The 22,693-nt window shown below is 48.9% G+C and overlaps 1 protein-coding gene across 1 annotated transcript in view; it reads right to left on the bottom strand.

The window, feature by feature from the left end:
* LOC147341322 (zinc finger protein 75D-like) overlaps positions 1-22,693 on the bottom strand; it is a 37,344-nt gene that overhangs the window by 8,687 nt on the left and 5,964 nt on the right. Inside the window, exon 2 of the mRNA XM_086389183.1 lies at positions 739-1,262. Within this exon, the coding sequence (XP_086245309.1) occupies positions 739-1,262 (524 nt within the window). The remainder of the gene's footprint in view (positions 1-738; positions 1,263-22,693) is intronic.

A 22,693-nucleotide genomic window follows, 5' to 3' on the forward strand; every position in this document is an offset into this window, starting at 1 on the left:
TGCAGCGGAGGAAAAAATGGGGGAAGAGCTGGATTCAACTTTCCGCCATACACTTCAGGTGTATAAGACACTTGTGCTCCTCAAGGCGGGGCTCTCAAGGAGAAGTAGGCTGCCATCTCCCCAGGGCAGACCTGGTTACCTACTCACCAGCAAAGCCAAGGCAAAGCATGAAGGCAGGCCACGGAGACGCTTTTCTCCTGGCCCTGCGATGTGTGTTCCCAGCCCAGAGAGCACCACGCCTCAGCATTCTGATTTTCTCCATTTTACTGTGAGCTTATATCTTGTTTCTGATCCTTTTTCCCCTTTTCTTTTTCCATTTCTTCTCTTTCTTTGCAGTCTCCCCAGAAAGGTTTGATTTATACTTTGGCTGCTACACTCTCCTGCCTTTGACCTTTAAAACCCTGCATTTGGAGGTTTTTTCCTCCCTTCCTAGCATTTTCTTGCCTTTTATTTCTTGGCTGCTAAGTCCTGTCTCCTTGGCCATGCTAGGCCAGGCCCACCACCTTCAATTCACCCTGGCCCTAAAGAGGGCAAAATGCATTTCTTTTTCTAAGGCCAGGAAAAGACTCTCAGGAACTCCCCAACCTGGAAGCTGTCACTGCAAGCCTGTGATTTCAGATTGCACTTAGTTATTCTAAAGGAACAACAGAAGAGTGACTTAATCCATCTCATTCTCCAATTATTGACCCCACTTTCACCCTCTTTCACAGTGTACATATAAGGAATCTTTCTGCTCACCTCATTGCTTATTCCACCACATTCTCTGTGAAAGCGGTCTACCAGGGCCACAGCCTCTTTGACGTTCTGTGGATGATACTTCTGCACCCAGTTCTGGATATGACTGGGCAGAACGTCCAGGAACTGCTCCAGCACCAGCAACTCCAAGATTTGCTCTTTTGAGTGGATCTCTGGCCTCAGCCACTGAGAGCATAATTCCTGCAGTTGGCTGACAGCCTCATACGGTCCAGGTGTGTCATGGTAACAGAAGCTCCGGAAGTGCTGGCGAGCACTCTCAGGATGAAGACTGCCCATCTGTGGGCTGGATTTCTTACTCTTATTGGAACTCTCTTTCACAGACCTCTTAGTCCCCTGTAAAACCTCCACATGTGGGTACAAGCATGCAGGCGCCTTCACAGGGCTCATCATTATTTGCTCTGGGAACAGCTTTTCTTCTATTTGTGACATCCTCCTGGGCCACCTGATAACTGAGGCCTTGTCAGCTTTGGTACAAAACCAATGAGTGGATCTTCTCCCCAAGGGCACTGAGAGAGGGGAGGGGAAAAAAAGTACACGTCAAGAAGAAAGCCACATGACGCACATTTACTTACTTATCAGAGAAGAAGAACAGAAAGTTATCAGAAAAGGAGGAAGAGAAAGTAACCGTTCTGCCTCCTCTTTAAAATTAACTGCCACTCGTGAAGGCTCAAGACTCAGGACATGTTTTCAACCTTTCCTCTGTTACCCAAGTTTGAAACAAATATACAACTCTGGAAAGACAAATGTGAGTTCATCACGTTTTCTTTAAGGTTGAGGAATAAAAAACTTACACGCATTTGCTAAAAGGAGCTTTGATGTTATCCAATACTTAATCTGTGCACTTCCTGTCCCACCTTTAAAAACGGGGGTATTTGACTTTCTCTACATTTTAATAGATCATTCCAGTTTCTTATCCTCAGTGAGATGAGGGACAAATGCTCTGTCCCTTCACCTTTTATGCAGAATGATTCCTTTGCTCCATAGAACATCTAGATTCTCTTTCACATCATATTAATACTTGAAGTGAAACTGAGACACCCAGATCAGAAAAAAATAGAAAAAAAGTAACCTTATTCCTTTCAGTAAGTTTCCCCCTCTAAGCTATTAGATGCCATTAACACTGCTTCTTTGGGACCTCCTGGTAACACATATGAATATCACTGTGCCCCTTGTTCACAGAAGGCAATGGCACCCCACTCCAGTACTCTTGCCTGGAGAATCCCAGGGAGGGGGGAGCCTGGTGGGCTGCCGTCCATGGGGTCCCAACAGAGTCGGACACGACTGAAGCGACTTAGCAGCAGCAGCAGCAGCAGCAGCAGCAGCCCCTTTCTACCTGTGTATGAAAATTTCTGCTCACTTTACTAGAAAAACTGACAGCTGGCTTTGTTTCCAAGATATCCAAACGTCACACTCTTAAAACACACACACACACACACACACACACACACACACACACACACGGAGAAACAGGGACGATAAAGGTTGTTCGGAAACAAGAAAGGTCCTAGAAAAGGTAACCCTTGTCTGGACTTGGTATTTCCTCAGGGTCATAAGAGGTTTTTAAACAAGGCTGACGATGGCCTTGAGAGTCTCATTTTCTCAGAGGTGACCCAAGAGAAACGACAACAAGGCTCTTTCAAGGAAGCCACAGGTGTTCAAAGAAATGGCTCGAGAGGTACAGGGACGCTGCCTGCGCTTCTCTGTCAGCACAAACTACTGTCTTGGAGGCTGAAATGACCTCTTGCTCGGAGCTTCCCTGCTAGTTCAGTTTGAGTAAAGAATCCGCCTGCAACGCAACGCAACGCAGGAGACCCCAGTTCGATTCCTAGACCGGGAAGAATTGCTGCAGAAGGGATAGGCCACCCACTCCAGTATTCTTGGGACTTCCCCTTTGTGGCTCAGGTGGTAAAGAACCCGCCCACAATGTGGGAGACCTAGGTTCGACCCCTGGGTTGGGAAGATCCCCTGGAGACGGGAAACGCTACAGTTTCCCCAGTGTTCTGGCCTGGAGAAGTCCACGGACTGCATTCGCAAAGAGTTGGACACAACTGCGCGACTTTCAAGTTCACCAGTAATATGCGCATAAGCCAGCAGAAACGGGCAAGTTTCGCTGGGTGCACTGGTAGGCCTTTCCGCCCTATGGCCCACCTCCACCTTCTGGGTCCAAAGTACCAAAAGCTCTCCACGCACCAGCAGCCCCCGGAGTCTACTTCAGCAGCAACCCTGGGTTTTGTTTCCACACGGTGTCCAGAAGTTTGCTTCCGGAGGTTAGATATGACTGTAGGTGCCTGCCTGAGTACCGGCCTCCTCGAGAACAGGTATCGCCGGGTCTCAGACCCGCCCGCCGCCCGGCAAAGAAGCCACAGCGACATCGAGAAGGCCGCCCGCCCCGGCTAACTTCCGCCCTTCCCCCCACCCCCGCCGGCTCGTGAGCTATCTCTAAGGGTACGGCTCGTGATTTCTCGGCGCTCTCCTGACCAAACCCCCAAGGAAAATCAGCTTCTCGATTACCTCCACCCAGCTCTGGCTTCCGTGGACGCCAATTCCCTCTTCCTGGGCTCGGCTATCAAGTCACCACACCTCACGCCGTCGCGGGGAGGCAGGCAGGTGCGGGTTCCCGCGCCCCCGGGGGCGGTGCCGGGAAGGCGCGAGGCCCCGGGCGCGCGCGGACCTTGCGACTTCAGTCTCCGGCGTGACCCCTCTAGCGCCTCGAGACCGTACCCCGGCTCGCCATTCTGGGGTCTCGTGCTGTGGGCCGGGCGCCCACCGGAAACGAAAGGACGGCTTCCGGTGGCTGCGTGATAGCCACGCCCATCACACCCCCCCCCCCACCTCCTCTGCCCCCAAAACCTGCGTAGGCGCGCACACGCGAGTCAGGAAGCGTCCCGCACGTCCGCCCCATCCTGGGGTCAGCCCCGGATGCAGAAAAAAAGGACAGTTCAGGTCACCGAGTCTCGGGCTCACGGGAGTCCTGGCGGCGCCGCGAAGGAGGTTGTCTCCTGCGAGCGTCCGCGATCTCCGACCCCCCCCCTCCCGCCGACATGCCGCGTGTCTTGCGTCCAGATTACTGCCGAATCGCGTTCCAACAGCCGGTGGCCTTTTCTACCGCGCAGTTCGCCTGGCTAGGACCCCCGTCTCCGAAAGTCATCACTAGGATTGTCCCGAGGACTCGAGTTAGGAGGCTTTTGGTCCTCCTGGCCAGACCCCTCGCTGGATCAGGAGCAGCAGTCCCTCATGTTTTTAAAATCCTTCTCTGGTTTGCAGGCACGTGCTTCCCAACTATTGTTGTTTATTCTTGTTGCTGCTGCTGCTGCCGCCGCCACCGCCGCCGCCGCCGCCGCCGCCGCCACCACCGCCACCGCCACCGCCAAGTCGCTTGAGTCGTGTCCGACTCTGTGCGACCCCATGGACGGCAGCCCACCAGGCTCCCCCGGTCCCTGGGAGTCTCCAGGCAAGAACACTGGAGTGGGTTGCCATTTTCTTCTCCAATGCATGCAAGTGAAAAGTGAAAGTGAAGTCGCTCAGTCGTGTCCGACCCTCAGCGACCCCACGGACTGCAGCCTTCCAGGCTCCTCCGTCCATGGGATTTTCCAGGCAAGAGTACTGGAGTGGGGTGCCACGGCCTTCTCCGTTATTCTTGTTAGCTAGGTTTGAACCTCGTGGTGTCCCTTCCGTTTACATTTCGCTTTGACGTATAAAGAAATTCAGATACAGGACGCGGCGTCCGCAGAGTCACGTGGATTACAGGTGGCAGATTTTAGACCAATTGTAGGTCTCCTGTTGTCATAGCCCATGCTTTTGCTACTGTATTAGGCGTCCCTGAAGGACAGGACTCTTGTTTCATCTTACACGTCCTGTAGTGCTTAGCATAGTTCTTTGGAGAAGGCATCTTGCTAAGAACCCGGATATCTCAGGTTGTCAGTGTCTCCAAATTTTCATCCTTTACCTAAGCATTGAGCCATTTGGTGGAGACGGCTATGGCACCCCACTCCAGTACTCTTGCCTGGAGAATCCCATGGACGGAGGAGCCTGGTGGGCTGCCGTCCATGGGGTCCCAACAGAGTCGGACACGACTGAAGCGACTTAGCAGCAGCAGCAGCAGCAGCAGCAGCAGCCCCTTTCTACCTGTGTATGAAAATTTCTGCTCACTTTACTAGAAAAACTGACAGCTGGCTTTGTTTCCAAGATATCCAAACGTCACACTCTTAAAACACACACACACACACACACACACACACACACACACACACACGGAGAAACAGGGACGATAAAGGTTGTTCGGAAACAAGAAAGGTCCTAGAAAAGGTAACCCTTGTCTGGACTTGGTATTTCCTCAGGGTCATAAGAGGTTTTTAAACAAGGCTGACGATGGCCTTGAGAGTCTCATTTTCTCAGAGGTGACCCAAGAGAAACGACAACAAGGCTCTTTCAAGGAAGCCACAGGTGTTCAAAGAAATGGCTCGAGAGGTACAGGGACGCTGCCTGCGCTTCTCTGTCAGCACAAACTACTGTCTTGGAGGCTGAAATGACCTCTTGCTCGGAGCTTCCCTGCTAGTTCAGTTTGAGTAAAGAATCCGCCTGCAACGCAACGCAACGCAGGAGACCCCAGTTCGATTCCTAGACCGGGAAGAATTGCTGCAGAAGGGATAGGCCACCCACTCCAGTATTCTTGGGACTTCCCCTTTGTGGCTCAGGTGGTAAAGAACCCGCCCACAATGTGGGAGACCTAGGTTCGACCCCTGGGTTGGGAAGATCCCCTGGAGACGGGAAACGCTACAGTTTCCCCAGTGTTCTGGCCTGGAGAAGTCCACGGACTGCATTCGCAAAGAGTTGGACACAACTGCGCGACTTTCAAGTTCACCAGTAATATGCGCATAAGCCAGCAGAAACGGGCAAGTTTCGCTGGGTGCACTGGTAGGCCTTTCCGCCCTATGGCCCACCTCCACCTTCTGGGTCCAAAGTACCAAAAGCTCTCCACGCACCAGCAGCCCCCGGAGTCTACTTCAGCAGCAACCCTGGGTTTTGTTTCCACACGGTGTCCAGAAGTTTGCTTCCGGAGGTTAGATATGACTGTAGGTGCCTGCCTGAGTACCGGCCTCCTCGAGAACAGGTATCGCCGGGTCTCAGACCCGCCCGCCGCCCGGCAAAGAAGCCACAGCGACATCGAGAAGGCCGCCCGCCCCGGCTAACTTCCGCCCTTCCCCCCACCCCCGCCGGCTCGTGAGCTATCTCTAAGGGTACGGCTCGTGATTTCTCGGCGCTCTCCTGACCAAACCCCCAAGGAAAATCAGCTTCTCGATTACCTCCACCCAGCTCTGGCTTCCGTGGACGCCAATTCCCTCTTCCTGGGCTCGGCTATCAAGTCACCACACCTCACGCCGTCGCGGGGAGGCAGGCAGGTGCGGGTTCCCGCGCCCCCGGGGGCGGTGCCGGGAAGGCGCGAGGCCCCGGGCGCGCGCGGACCTTGCGACTTCAGTCTCCGGCGTGACCCCTCTAGCGCCTCGAGACCGTACCCCGGCTCGCCATTCTGGGGTCTCGTGCTGTGGGCCGGGCGCCCACCGGAAACGAAAGGACGGCTTCCGGTGGCTGCGTGATAGCCACGCCCATCACACCCCCCCCCCCCCACCTCCTCTGCCCCCAAAACCTGCGTAGGCGCGCACACGCGAGTCAGGAAGCGTCCCGCACGTCCGCCCCATCCTGGGGTCAGCCCCGGATGCAGAAAAAAAGGACAGTTCAGGTCACCGAGTCTCGGGCTCACGGGAGTCCTGGCGGCGCCGCGAAGGAGGTTGTCTCCTGCGAGCGTCCGCGATCTCCGACCCCCCCCCTCCCGCCGACATGCCGCGTGTCTTGCGTCCAGATTACTGCCGAATCGCGTTCCAACAGCCGGTGGCCTTTTCTACCGCGCAGTTCGCCTGGCTAGGACCCCCGTCTCCGAAAGTCATCACTAGGATTGTCCCGAGGACTCGAGTTAGGAGGCTTTTGGTCCTCCTGGCCAGACCCCTCGCTGGATCAGGAGCAGCAGTCCCTCATGTTTTTAAAATCCTTCTCTGGTTTGCAGGCACGTGCTTCCCAACTATTGTTGTTTATTCTTGTTGCTGCTGCTGCTGCCGCCGCCACCGCCGCCGCCGCCGCCGCCGCCACCACCGCCACCGCCACCGCCAAGTCGCTTGAGTCGTGTCCGACTCTGTGCGACCCCATGGACGGCAGCCCACCAGGCTCCCCCGGTCCCTGGGAGTCTCCAGGCAAGAACACTGGAGTGGGTTGCCATTTTCTTCTCCAATGCATGCAAGTGAAAAGTGAAAGTGAAGTCGCTCAGTCGTGTCCGACCCTCAGCGACCCCACGGACTGCAGCCTTCCAGGCTCCTCCGTCCATGGGATTTTCCAGGCAAGAGTACTGGAGTGGGGTGCCACGGCCTTCTCCGTTATTCTTGTTAGCTAGGTTTGAACCTCGTGGTGTCCCTTCCGTTTACATTTCGCTTTGACGTATAAAGAAATTCAGATACAGGACGCGGCGTCCGCAGAGTCACGTGGATTACAGGTGGCAGATTTTAGACCAATTGTAGGTCTCCTGTTGTCATAGCCCATGCTTTTGCTACTGTATTAGGCGTCCCTGAAGGACAGGACTCTTGTTTCATCTTACACGTCCTGTAGTGCTTAGCATAGTTCTTTGGAGAAGGCATCTTGCTAAGAACCCGGATATCTCAGGTTGTCAGTGTCTCCAAATTTTCATCCTTTACCTAAGCATTGAGCCATTTGGTGGAGAAGGCTATGGCACCCCACTCCAGTACTCTTGCCTGGAGAATCCCATGGACGGAGGAGCCTGGTGGGCTGCCGTCCATGGGGTCCCAACAGAGTCGGACACGACTGAAGCGACTTAGCAGCAGCAGCAGCAGCAGCAGCAGCAGCCCCTTTCTACCTGTGTATGAAAATTTCTGCTCACTTTACTAGAAAAACTGACAGCTGGCTTTGTTTCCAAGATATCCAAACGTCACACTCTTAAAACACACACACACACACACACACACACACACACACACACACACACGGAGAAACAGGGACGATAAAGGTTGTTCGGAAACAAGAAAGGTCCTAGAAAAGGTAACCCTTGTCTGGACTTGGTATTTCCTCAGGGTCATAAGAGGTTTTTAAACAAGGCTGACGATGGCCTTGAGAGTCTCATTTTCTCAGAGGTGACCCAAGAGAAACGACAACAAGGCTCTTTCAAGGAAGCCACAGGTGTTCAAAGAAATGGCTCGAGAGGTACAGGGACGCTGCCTGCGCTTCTCTGTCAGCACAAACTACTGTCTTGGAGGCTGAAATGACCTCTTGCTCGGAGCTTCCCTGCTAGTTCAGTTTGAGTAAAGAATCCGCCTGCAACGCAACGCAACGCAGGAGACCCCAGTTCGATTCCTAGACCGGGAAGAATTGCTGCAGAAGGGATAGGCCACCCACTCCAGTATTCTTGGGACTTCCCCTTTGTGGCTCAGGTGGTAAAGAACCCGCCCACAATGTGGGAGACCTAGGTTCGACCCCTGGGTTGGGAAGATCCCCTGGAGACGGGAAACGCTACAGTTTCCCCAGTGTTCTGGCCTGGAGAAGTCCACGGACTGCATTCGCAAAGAGTTGGACACAACTGCGCGACTTTCAAGTTCACCAGTAATATGCGCATAAGCCAGCAGAAACGGGCAAGTTTCGCTGGGTGCACTGGTAGGCCTTTCCGCCCTATGGCCCACCTCCACCTTCTGGGTCCAAAGTACCAAAAGCTCTCCACGCACCAGCAGCCCCCGGAGTCTACTTCAGCAGCAACCCTGGGTTTTGTTTCCACACGGTGTCCAGAAGTTTGCTTCCGGAGGTTAGATATGACTGTAGGTGCCTGCCTGAGTACCGGCCTCCTCGAGAACAGGTATCGCCGGGTCTCAGACCCGCCCGCCGCCCGGCAAAGAAGCCACAGCGACATCGAGAAGGCCGCCCGCCCCGGCTAACTTCCGCCCTTCCCCCCACCCCCGCCGGCTCGTGAGCTATCTCTAAGGGTACGGCTCGTGATTTCTCGGCGCTCTCCTGACCAAACCCCCAAGGAAAATCAGCTTCTCGATTACCTCCACCCAGCTCTGGCTTCCGTGGACGCCAATTCCCTCTTCCTGGGCTCGGCTATCAAGTCACCACACCTCACGCCGTCGCGGGGAGGCAGGCAGGTGCGGGTTCCCGCGCCCCCGGGGGCGGTGCCGGGAAGGCGCGAGGCCCCGGGCGCGCGCGGACCTTGCGACTTCAGTCTCCGGCGTGACCCCTCTAGCGCCTCGAGACCGTACCCCGGCTCGCCATTCTGGGGTCTCGTGCTGTGGGCCGGGCGCCCACCGGAAACGAAAGGACGGCTTCCGGTGGCTGCGTGATAGCCACGCCCATCACACCCCCCCCCCCCCACCTCCTCTGCCCCCAAAACCTGCGTAGGCGCGCACACGCGAGTCAGGAAGCGTCCCGCACGTCCGCCCCATCCTGGGGTCAGCCCCGGATGCAGAAAAAAAGGACAGTTCAGGTCACCGAGTCTCGGGCTCACGGGAGTCCTGGCGGCGCCGCGAAGGAGGTTGTCTCCTGCGAGCGTCCGCGATCTCCGACCCCCCCCCTCCCGCCGACATGCCGCGTGTCTTGCGTCCAGATTACTGCCGAATCGCGTTCCAACAGCCGGTGGCCTTTTCTACCGCGCAGTTCGCCTGGCTAGGACCCCCGTCTCCGAAAGTCATCACTAGGATTGTCCCGAGGACTCGAGTTAGGAGGCTTTTGGTCCTCCTGGCCAGACCCCTCGCTGGATCAGGAGCAGCAGTCCCTCATGTTTTTAAAATCCTTCTCTGGTTTGCAGGCACGTGCTTCCCAACTATTGTTGTTTATTCTTGTTGCTGCTGCTGCTGCCGCCGCCACCGCCGCCGCCGCCGCCGCCGCCACCGCCACCGCCACCGCCAAGTCGCTTGAGTCGTGTCCGACTCTGTGCGACCCCATGGACGGCAGCCCACCAGGCTCCCCCGGTCCCTGGGAGTCTCCAGGCAAGAACACTGGAGTGGGTTGCCATTTTCTTCTCCAATGCATGCAAGTGAAAAGTGAAAGTGAAGTCGCTCAGTCGTGTCCGACCCTCAGCGACCCCACGGACTGCAGCCTTCCAGGCTCCTCCGTCCATGGGATTTTCCAGGCAAGAGTACTGGAGTGGGGTGCCACGGCCTTCTCCGTTATTCTTGTTAGCTAGGTTTGAACCTCGTGGTGTCCCTTCCGTTTACATTTCGCTTTGACGTATAAAGAAATTCAGATACAGGACGCGGCGTCCGCAGAGTCACGTGGATTACAGGTGGCAGATTTTAGACCAATTGTAGGTCTCCTGTTGTCATAGCCCATGCTTTTGCTACTGTATTAGGCGTCCCTGAAGGACAGGACTCTTGTTTCATCTTACACGTCCTGTAGTGCTTAGCATAGTTCTTTGGAGAAGGCATCTTGCTAAGAACCCGGATATCTCAGGTTGTCAGTGTCTCCAAATTTTCATCCTTTACCTAAGCATTGAGCCATTTGGCGGAGAAGGCTATGGCACCCCACTCCAGTACTCTTGCCTGGAAAATCCTATGCTCGGAGGAGCCTGGTAGGCTGCAGTCCATGGGGTCACTAAGAGTCGGAGAAGTCTGTGCGACTTCACTTTCACTTTTCACTTTCATGTATTGGAGAATGAAATGGCAACCCACTCCCGTATTCTTGCCTCAAGAATCCCAAGGACAGGGGAGCCTTGTGGGCTTCCGTCTATGCGGTCGCACAGATTCAGACACGACTGAAGCGACTTTTCAGCAGCAGAGCCATTTGGACAAAAGTTATCTATAATACTCGAAGACAAGAAAGTATGTGTAGCTCAGTTGTACACTGGAGATGAAACTGACCTTAGTGTGAAAAATCAGTGTGAGAAACTCCTCTGGCAAGGATACCAGAGATCTACATGCCAAGGAGGAAAATAAAAAAGGAGTGCCTGTCCGCCTTTTAACATGCAAACTAAGATTACACTCAGAAGATAAGGTTAATCCTTATTTGCAGAGCAAAGCTGCCCTAAAGTGTGAGAGGACACCGTGCATTATCTGTGATTGTAAAACTAGTAAACATGTTTGCTTCACCAAGGAGTCGTTTTCAGAATGATTCTTTCAAAGCTGTGTTCCTGAGGTGAGGCCTTTTCAACCGAATGTTTTATGACAATGGAAGAAAAGTCAGAGCATTGTTGCTTCTGGATAATTCCAGGCTTACCTTTCAGCTGGGTCACTCACCAGTGAGGATGGTCAGATAAAGGCATTTTCTTTTTCCTCTTTTTTAAATAGTGAGATTTGTAAACCATGTGAAATTTAATATTAATCTGCTCAAAGTTATTCCTTATAATTGTCTTCACTAGAAATTAGATTATACAGTAAGCCATTTAGAATGAATATGAAAATAAGTATAATGATCTCTTCAGTTTTCCTTATAACCTACTATGGCTTATATGCTTCAAAGAAAAGAAAAAAAAATTTAAATGACTAGAGACTCCAGGAAGACAGGTTGTAATTCACTTAAATTTCATTACATATTAATATGATTAGTGGTTTAAGCATACATTGACCCGTTTTAAAACGTTTTTCCGTTATAAAACTCTGCATAATTAAAGGTTTATAGTTCACTTATAATTTAAATCCATAACGCCCAGATCTCTTCCATACTTATGTTTTGTCTAATATGTTTGAAACACTAAGTAAAAAAGAGAAACTATGTAAAATCTGTGTAAAAAGGATTTTCTTTCCTGTAAACACTTCAACTTTGAGTCACCCAAGGAATCAAGATGTGATCCTGAGCAGCAAACAACTTTAAAGGTGGACGGAAGAATACTGGAGTGGGTTGCCATGTCCTCTTCCAGTGGATCTTCTTGACCCAGGGATGGAACCCGTGTCTCTTACATCTCCTGCATTGGCAGATGGGTTCTTTACCACTAGTGAAAGCTTACCAGAAGGGGGGCTCAATTGGGGACTAGGTGAAGACCCCTGTTGGAATGCCTTTTTAGTGCCTAAGAGCAATTATATGGGCCTCCTCTTTGCTCCGGCGTCAAGGGAAACATTCCAAGTAGGAGCAACATCAGTTTGGTGACCTCATAAGATCTGTATGGGGGCTATTACAGTGGCTGCAGTGGGGAGAGGGTAAATCCTTATGAGACTTACCATTCACATCAATTACCATCTTACCCAGACAGAACTGCATGCTCACTGGTTCCGGTTTTGTTCCCTGTGACTTCTGCACTGATGTTCTGCAGAACCGTGCTGGTCACCCTAACTTTGCCTCACTCTACCAGGAACTGCCCAACACCCCACAATATCTGAACATGTATTGTGGCTCTCATGTGGTAGGCAAAAGGATCACTTCACATAGGAAGGTGTCAGATTACCTACCACCTTTCTTACCTTAACCAGGGGAGAACTTCAATTCCGGCCTGGAGACCCCTCCCCCTGCCACCCACCACCTCTCATCAATGCCCAGATTACGGAGCCCAGAGTCCCACTCGGTATCTGGTGTGATGCACACCCAGAGCCATATCTTCATCAATCATGCTTGTAGTCATCACAAATAATAACATCTGCAAGTGGGAGCTTTTTCAACATACATATCTTACTGAAAAACATAAGCATTTTACAAATGCTTCTGCCAGCTGAGTTTGTCTCCTCCAAAACACTTGGGAAAGGGCTTGCATGTATCTTTTCAAGCTAGCATTTTTCTTTTTCTTTTGTGATACGTACCCAGGAGTGGAATTGCTGGATCATATGGTAGCTCTATTTTTTTGTTTGTTTGTTTCTGAGGAACATCCATATTGTTTTCCATAGTGGCTGCACCAATTACATTTCCACCAGTGGTGTAGGAAGATTCATATTTCTTCACATTATTGTCAATACTTGTTACAGCTCTTCTTTTTCATAATGGCCATTCTAACAAGTGTGATGTGATATCACATTATCATTTTGATTTGCATTTCCCTGATGGTTAACAGCATAGTGCATCTTTTTTTTTTCTATTTATTTTTTAATTAAAAGATAATTGCTTTACAGAATTTTGTTGTTTTCAGTCAAACCTCAAAATGAATCAGCCGTAGGTATATATATGTCCCTTACTTCTTGAACCTCCCTCCTATCTCCCTCCCCATCCCATCCCTCTACTCTAGGTTGTGGGTCTCAAACAGAGACCCTGTTTGATTTCCCTGAAACATACTGCAAATTCCCACTGCCTATCTATTTTACATATGGTAATTTAAGTTTCCATGTTACTCTCTCCATACATTTCACCCTCTTCTCCCCTCTCCCTGTGTCCATTAGTCTGTTCTCTATGTCTGTTTCTCCACTGCTGTCCTGCAAATAAATTGTTTGTTACCATCGTTCTAGATTTCGGGTATATGCATTCAGTTCAATCACTCAGTCGTGTCCGACTGTTTCCCAGCCCATGGACTGCAGCATGCCAGGCTTCCCTGTCCATCACCAACTCCCGGAGTTTACTCAAATTCATGTCCATTGAGTCAGTGATGCCATCCAACCATCTCATCCTCTGTCATCCCCTTCTCCTCCCGCCTTCAATCTTTCCCAGCATCAGGGTGTTTTCCAATGAGTCAGTTCTTTGCATCGGGTGGCCAAAGTATTGGAGTTTCAGCATCAGCATCAGTCAATGAATATTCAGGACTGAATTCCTTTAGGATTGACTGGTTAGATCTCCTTCCAGTCCAAGAGACTCTGAAGAGTCTCCTCCAACACCACAGTTCAAAAGCATCAATTCTTCAGCGCTCAGCTTTCTTTATAGTCCAACTCTCACATCCATACATGACTACTGGAAAAACCATAGCTTTGACTAGATGGACCTTTGTTGGCAAAGTAATGTCTCTGATTTTTAACATGCTGTCTAGGTTGGTCATAGCTTTTCATCCATGGAGCAAGCATCTTTTAATTTCATGGCTGCAATCACCATCTGCAGTGATTTTGGAGCCCAAGAAAATAAAGTCTGTCACTGTGTCCATTGTTTCCCCATCTATTTGCCATGAAGTGATGGGACCAGATGCCATGAGCTTAGTTTCCTGTATGTTGAGTTTTAAGCCAGCTTTTTCTTTCTCCTCTTTCACTTCTACCAAGAGGCTCTTTAGTTCTTCCTCACTCTCTGCCATAAAGGTGGTGTCATCTGCATATCTGAGGTTATTGAGACTTCTCCCAGCAATCTTGATTCCAGCTTGTACTTCATCCAGCCTGGCATTTCTCATGATGTATTCTGCATAGAAGTTAAATAAGCAGGGTGACAATATACAGACTTGACACGCTCCTTTCCTGCTTTGGAACCAGTCTATTGTTCCATGTACAGTTCTAACTGTTGCTTCTTGACCTTGACCTTCTTGATATATGCATTAGTGTACGACATTTATTTTTCTCTTTCTACTTACTTCACTCTGATAGGCTCTAGTTTCATCCACCTCATTAGAACGGACTCAAATGCATTCCTTTTATGGCTGAGTAATATTCCATTGTGTATATGTACTACAACTTCTTTATCCATTCATCTGTCAATGGACATCTAGGTTGCTTCCATGTTCTAGGTATTGTAAATAGTGCTGCAATGAACAGTGGAGTACATGTGTCTTTTTCAATTTTGGTTTCCTCAGGGTATATGCCTCTGAGTGGTATTGTTTCGTCATACGGTGGTTTTATTCCTGGTTTTTTAAGTAATCTCCATACCATCTTCCATAGTGGCTGTATCAATTTACATTCCCACCAACAGCACAGGAGGGTTACTTTTTCTCCAGGTTTATTGTTTGTAGACTTTTTGATGAGGGCCATTCTGACTAGTGTGAGGTGATATCTCATTGTAGTTTTGACTTGCATTTCTCTAATACTAAGTGATGTTGAGCATTTTCTCATGGACTTGTTAGCCATCTGTATGTCTTTGGAGAAATGTCTGTTTAGGTCTTCTCCCCACTTTTTGATTGGGTTGTTTGTTTTTCTGGTATTGAGTTGTATGAGCTGCTTATATATTTTGCAAATTAATCCTCTGTCAGTTGTTTCATTTGCTATTATTTTCTCCCATTCTGAAGGCTGTCTTTTCACCTTGTTTACAGTTTCCTTTGCTGTGCCAAAGCTTTTAAGTTTAATTAGGTCCCATTTGTTTACTCTTGTTTTTATTTCTATTACTCTAGGTGGTGGATCATAGAGGATCTTGCTTTGATTTATGTCATCAAGTGTTCTGCCTGTGTTTTCCTCTAAGAGTTTTATAGTTTCTGGTCTTACATGTATGTCTTTAATCCTTTTTGAGTTTATCTTTGTGTGTGGTGTTAGGAAGTGTTCTAATTTCATTCTGTACATGTAGCTGTCTAGTTTTCCCAGCACCACTTATTGAAGAGGCTATCTTTGCCCCATTGTATATTCTTACCTGCTTTGTCAAAAATAAGGTATGGATAGATGCATGAATTTATTTCTGGATCTTTTTCCATTGGTCTATATTTCTGTTTTTGTGCCAGTACCATGCTGTCTTGATGACTGTAGCTTTGTAGTATTATCTGAAGTCAGGAAGGGTGATTCCTCCAGCTCCATTCTCCTCTCCCAAGACCACTTTGGCTATTCGGGGTCTTTTGTGTTTCCAAATGAATTGTGAAATTTTTGTTCTAGTTCTGTGAAAAATGCCATTGGTAATTCGATAGGGATCACATTGAATCTGTATATTGCTTCTGGTAGTATAGTCATTTTCACAATATTGATTCTTCCTACCCAGGAACATGGAATATCTCTCCACCTGTTTTTTTAATCTTTTATTTCTTTCATCAGTGACTTATAATTTTCTGTATACAGGATACAGTTCTTTTGTCTCCTCGGGTAGGTTTATTCCTATATATTTTATTCTTTTTGTTGCAATGGTGAATAGGATTCATTCCTTAATTTCTTTTCCTGATTTTTCATTGTTAGTGTACAGGGATGCAAGTGATTTCTGTGTATTGATTTTGTATCCTGCAACATTGCTAAATTCACTGATTATCTCTAGTAATTTTCTGATAGTATCTTTAAGGTTTTCTATGTATAGTATCATGTCATCTGCAAACAGTGAGAGCTTTACTTCTTCTTTTCCAGTCTGGATTCCTTTTATTTCTTTTTCTTCTCTGATTGCTGTAGCTAGGACTTCCAAAACTATGTTGAATAATGGTGGTGAGAGCATCTTTTAATGTACCTGTTGGCCATCTGGGCTTCCCTGGTGGCTCAGAAGTAAAGAATCTGCCTGCGATGTGAGAGACCTGGGTTTGATCCTTAGGATGGGATGATCCGCTGGAGAAGGGAATGGCAACCCACTCCAGTATTCTTGCCTGGAGAAGTCCATGGACAGAGAAGCCTGGCCAGCTACAGTCCATGGAGTCTGCAAAGAGTCAGACACAAGTGAGTGAGTAACACTGGTCATCTGTATGTCTTTGGGAAAATTTCTATTCGGATCCTCTGCCCAGTTTTAATGGCACTATTCACTTTTCTGCTCTTGAGTTGTATGAGGTTTTTACATATTCTATTTCTTCCTTCAGGTGATCTTCCCTACCCAGGGGTCAAATCTGGATCTCCTGAGTTGCAGGCAGATTCTTTACCATCTGAGCCACCAGGGAAGTTCCCATATTTTTTTTGGATATTAGCCCCTTATCAGATACATGACATGCAAGTATTTTGACCCATTTAATAGTTGCCTTTTCATTTCATTGATGGTTTCCTTTGCTGGGCAGAGGCCTTTTAGTTTAATATAGCCCTGCTTGCTTATTTTTTGCTTTTGTTCCTTTGATTTTGGTGTCAGAACCTCCTGACTTCTTCTGTGACCATGCATAGGAGCATACCAATCACTCTAATTCTGCCTTACCTTAGCAGGGTCAGGAGATTTCCTTAAACATTCTTATAGTCCTCAAATATGTATGTGTGGCCTTTGTGTTGTGGCCCAAAGGATAATTTCTTATAGGGATCTATTTATTTACTTACTCTCTTTCTTTCCTTAATGAATTGTTAAGCCTCAGAAATCACCAGTTACGCAGGGCAGCTTGAGAGACCTGGTATCTCACAGTGGGGCATTTAGTCATCTAGTATCAGGGAGGCAATGAAAAGATGAAGAGAGCATGCAGTTCCTCTAGTATGTGCCAGGAAGACTCTCATCTATTGGCTTGGCATAGGCTTCTTACAGCCACCTGATATGCCCTACAGCACCATCACACAGCACACCACATGGCCTAGTACACTCACTTGCATTGGCTGGAGTCACCTGCAAAAGTTTCTTTTCCTATAAGGCTGTGTATTGTTCATTGACCTAGAAACTGAAAACATTATTCCTGCATCGAGGATGTCTGAATTATCTCACAAGCCAATAAAATGGAGGAATACAACAGATCCAAAAATTGCTTATTTAGTGTTATTCATAAGGCCTTCCAGTTCACCTTTGAAAGCAATTTCCTGCACATACTCATATGGGGTTGATTTTGAATTAATTGCATGGTGGTAGGAAAGAGACGGAGAAGGCAATGGCACCTCACTCCAGTTCTCTTGCCTGGAAAATCCCATGGGCGGAGGAGCCTGGTAGGCTGCAGTCCATGGGGTCGCTGAGGGTCGGGCACAACTGAGCGACTTCACTTTCCTGCATTGGAGAAGGAAATGGCAACCCACTCCAATGTTCTTGCCTGGAGAATCCCAGGGATGGGGGAGCCTGGTGGGCTGCCATCTGTGGGATCACACAGAGTCTGACACGACTGAAGTGACTTAGCAGCAGCAGCAGGAAAGAGAAGGGGGCAGAGATCAATTCTGATTGTGTATGGGTTGATACTTATTGCTCATAGATGATGAGAACATGCAGTATCTCTGTATTATTTTTCAACTTCCATGTGTTTTGATCATTGTCATGAAGTTTGTGAAATGCAATCTGTTTGGCGAAAAGCTACAAGTGCAGGCCCTGGTGCACATGAAGTGCTCTTTTACCTCATTAGTCTCTGGAGAGCAAGAAAACAAACCTCACAGTGCACAATGTGCATCAGCGAGATGGGGTCAGAGGTGCTCTGGAGATGCAGTTTCATCCTAAACTTTGGGATTTGTTGAAAGATATTGAGAGAAGAATGGGATGGCTATATTTATGAACCATGTTATCTAGGAGAAGGAGGGTGAACTTGGCATTGGTTGGGGTGGGGCTGAAAACCTGGGAATGGGTAGACAGTGACAGGAAACTTGTAGAGAGTCAACAGCAACATAAGTTGTATCTAAACCGAAGCAAGGTTGATGGGGGATGGATTCAAGAAACAACAGGAAGTAGAGTCTTACTAACTGGATGCATGAGGGAGAAGGACACAGCCAGTAAAGAGACGACTCCTGATTTTGGAGTGGATGGTGGTGACACCACACAAGATAGGGAACCAAAAAAGAAAAGAAGGGTATTTTGGGTTTTTAGAAAAGACAAATTCAACTTGGAACAGTTGGCTATGAACACTTGAGTGTGCCAAAAGCAGCTAGATCTCTGATGAGAATCTGCTTGGTTACCACTAAGGGTTGGTTCTTGATATTGCAGGGTAATGAACTCATTTTTGCAAGAGTCAAAAATTAAGATATACTCACCAGAGACTGATCTACAAGCTAGAATGCCAATCAGAACTACAGTGGGAACTATAATGGTCAGGGTAAAATACCAACACGAATTAGAAAGCAGAAAGTATTCTTGAGGGAAAGTGATGCCAGAACAGATGTATTTTAACTGGGGACCTCAGAAGCCCCAGGTGAAAAATAATAGTCTGCAGTTCCATAAATCTTCCAGAGGAAAACAATGTGGTTGACTTTGCAGGTTTAAGTCCTCTGTGGCATAAAAGGCTGAGCAAATCCGTATGCTCCATGGAGCACACAGATGATGGAAAAGCATAGATAGGGATTGGTGGAGGCAGAGGGCAGAACCGAGGGAGGGCAGGAATCTAGCGGAGCTCTCAGCCTTCAGTTGCCCTCCCAGCGGCCCCCCTCCCCGAACCCAGAAGGAGAGGCAGTAGTACCAACTGTCTTGCTCCTTTGGCTGTGGGAGGCCAAAGGTTCAGGTACACCAAAGAGACAGCAGGGGGAGGCTGTGAGGGGGTTTCAGCTGTAGTACACCCTGAAAGTCGCAGGGTGGCTTTGTCTTTCCCAAATCCAGGGAAGGTTGATGAATAGAATCCCTTCCATTTCCTGTTTTCTTTTTTCTTCCTTTGGATCTCGGCTACCCACTCTGTGCAGCTGAGGGCAAGCAGATGAGAACTGGGTGAAGGAGCTACAGATGAGGCGGAAGGAGTGAGTTGTTTCCAGATGGTGTGCAGTGGGGGCGCCCCCGCAGCCGGGTTCACACAGAAGTTGCCGCCCACCGAACCCGTCCCAGGACGAGCCAGGCCCTTACCCATGCTCGCGGCCACACTGGACCCACGACAGTCGCCAGGTGGGTGCTACCCACGCCAATTTGACCAGTCACGAAGTTGCGGCTCAGAAAGGCCGAGTGGCCTGCCCTGGTTAAGTGGTAGAGCTGCTGTGTCTAAATAGAGAGTTTATGCCCTTGACCCTGACGCGGTGCTCCGTTTTGACATCCTGAGACTAAGCAGCTCTTCTGACCAGCTCAGAATCAAGCTGATCACTAACGAAGACGGGTCCTCATGGATAGACCGCTTCTGCGTGTCAGCCACTGTGCTCAGTGTCCACTGATTGATGTGATGTGAATTGCCAACACAACACCCCCAGGTTTTCTGATATAATTCAAAGAATCCACCAGTAGATGGCGCAGCTCCACTGGGTTTTCGAGTTATAGGAGGCTCTGCACACTCACGTTGACATATATTACTCCCACTCCCTTCGTGTGTCCCAAGGCCTCTCTTCTCTTTCTTATCTTGCCCTTATCAAAACTGGCTGTGTACGGATGACTGTCCCTGTCGCTGAAGGCCTTGGCAACACAACACCTTTAGGGCTTTCTGATGTAGTTCAAGGGATCAACCAGCAGGTGGCGATGCTCCACTCAGAAATCGGAAGAATGTAATCGGTTCCTGCTGCTGCTGCTAAGTCGCTTCAGTCGTGTCCGACTCTGTGCGACCCCATAGATGGCAGCCCACCGGGCCCCGCCGTCCCTGGGATTCTCCAGGCAAGAACACTGGAGTGGGTTGCCATTTCCTCCACCAATGCTTGACAGTGAAAAGTGAAAGTGAAGTCGCTCAGTCGTGTCCGACTCTTAGCGACCCCATGGACTGCAGCCTACCAGGCTCCTCCGTCCATGGGATTTTCCAGGCAAGAGTACTGGTGTGGGGTGCCATTGCGGTTCCTAAGTTATTTATTTTGGCTGTGCTGGGTCTTTTCTCTGGCTACAGCGAGCCAGGGCTACTCTTGGTTTCAGTACGTGGGCTTTTCATTGCCGTGGCTTCTCTTGTTTCGAAGCACAGGCTCTAGGGCCAGAAGGCTTCCACGGTTGTGGCTACCTGGCTTCGTTGCTCTGTGGCAAGTGGGATCTTCCTGGACCAGAGATGGAAGCCTTGTGCAGTGAACTGGCAGGATAATTCTCAACCACTGAACCATCAAGGGAGCACTGGAAGGTGAAATCTTAACTGCTGGATAACCAAGGAAGTCTCACAAGTCATGGATTTAGATGCAAGGACATATGACAGGGGCTTGGTTGCAGAAACAAGACATGAACTTGTCCCCTGGGACCAGAGGAGAATCTGCCACAGGGTGCAACTGATCAGAATCGTGCAGAAAAGCCTGAGCTGAAAGTCAGGAAACCTGGATGCTAATCTTGGCTCTGCCACCCATTAGTTTTGTGGTTTTGGGTACGTCACTGTACGTCCTTTTTCAGTTCATTTAAAATACAGTTTACTTATGTCAACCTCTCGACTCTCAAGATATCAGGGAGTAGTGCTTTCAAACTCTAATCACCAGTTATTATGAAAGTGTAAGTCCTAATTCAATACGCCTGTGGTGGAGGCCTCAGAGTGACAAGTTCCCAGGTGATACTGATGCAGCTGGTCCCTGGACCACACTTTGAGTAGCAGGCAAGCGTCCACTACAGAAGTGGCTCAAGGGCGCTCTCTGCTGGTGTGGAGGCCAGAGGCAGGACTCTAGTCACCAGCCCCTCCCCAGCTTCAGCAAGAGCAGCTTGTCTTTTGATGTCCTGAGACTGAGCAGCTCTTCTGACCAGCTCTGTATCGAGCTGATCACTAACAAAGATGGGGTCTTGTGTACAGACCACTTCCACGAGTCAGTCACCGTGCTCAGTGTTCAGTGATTGATGTGTACTGGTTCACATGTTCCTCAGAGAACCATGGAATTACTCACCATCTCGCAGATGAAGTGAATGACAGAGAATCTGAATGTGCTCAGTCGCTCAGTCCTGTCTTACCCTTTATGACCCCCATGGAACATAGCCCGCCAGGCTCCTCTGTCCTTGAAATTCTCCAGGCAAGAATGCTGAAGTGGGTAGCCATTCCGTTCTCCAGAGGATTTTCCTGACCCAGGGATCGAACCCGCCTCTCAAGCGGGTTTCAAGCAGATTCTTTACCACTCAGCCACCAGGGAAGCCCAGAGAGTCTGAAGGACCTGGCCAAAGTGACTCCAGTCAAGAGTCTGGGTTCGAACCCAGCTAGTTTCCCCTCCCAAGTCTGCTCCAAGCACCACGTGCCTGGTGTATAAGAGGTAATGACAATTTCCAGTACTGCTGGTGTTCTGAAAAGTCCCTGGTGACTTAAGGGGGTACCCTGCATCCCAGATGTATTTTCAAATCTTGTGGTGTGCATAGAAATCTGAAGCACATAGTCAGTTCATAGATTCTTATTTGCTCAAGATCTTGCACCTCCTATAACTTGAAAACCTGTATATCTCGTCCTCATGGTTTGTTCATTACAGAAAGCAAATTCTGCCAAAACTTGGTGAAGGCTCCATGCTCCAGTCCAAGGCTGGCCAGAGCTGGTTGATCCCTTGAACTATATCAGAAAACCCAGTGGGTATTGTGTGACCAAGAACTTCATTGACAGAAGCAGTCATGCATATACAGTCAGCTTTGTTTTTTAAATTGTAGTACAGCTGATATACAATATTGTGTTAGTTTTAGGAGCACAGCAGTGATTCGGTTTTATATACGTATATTCTTTTTAAAATTTTTCTGAGTTATTAGAAAATAGTGAATATCGTTCTCTATGCTTTACAGTAAGTCCTTGTTTATTTTATATATAGTAGTGTGTATATGGGAGAAGGCGATGGCACCCCACTCCAGTACTCTTGCCTGGAAAATCCCATGGACGGAGGAGCCTAGTAGGCTGCAGTCCATGGGGTCACGAAGAGTCGGACACGACTGAGCGACTTCGCTTTCACTTTTCACTGTCATGCATTGGAGAAGGAAATGGCAACCCACTCCAGTGTTCTTGCCTAGAGAATCCCAGGGACGGCACGGTCTGGTGGGCTGCCATCTATGGGGTCGCACAGAGTCGGACACGACTGAAGTGACTTAGCAGCAGCAGCAGTGTGTATACGTTAATACCATACTCCTAATTTATCAAGGGTTTAATTTCCAAAATATACAAACAAATCAGGAAACTCAATATAAGAAAATGAAAAAAATGGGCAGAAAAGCTAAACAGACATTTCTAAAAAAAACGACATAGATGCTAAGGGGATGAGAAGAGAGGTCTTGGGGCACAGAAAGGGAGTGGGAGGAATGGGTGTCAAGATGAGGTTGTAGAGCCTCTGCTTTAGCTATGACTGGGATTCCCAGGGTGACAGAGACTGGCTTTCTGTTAAATTTGACCTTGCAGAAAAGGCGCCCGGCAAGGCAAGGTCAAACTGCGGTATTTCGCAGGTGGCATGTACATGGATTTTTGCCATCATCATGAAGTCATAGAAAATGAGAAAACAGAAACATAGAGAAAATAGTTTACTGGTCTCAAACTATCAAAAAGAACTGAGAA

This window comes from Bos grunniens, chromosome X (genome assembly GCF_055505025.1).
Source record: "Bos grunniens cultivar Pamir isolate PY7600 chromosome X, Bosgru_T2T1.0, whole genome shotgun sequence".
In the NCBI taxonomy this organism is placed as follows: domain Eukaryota; kingdom Metazoa; phylum Chordata; class Mammalia; order Artiodactyla; family Bovidae; genus Bos; species Bos grunniens.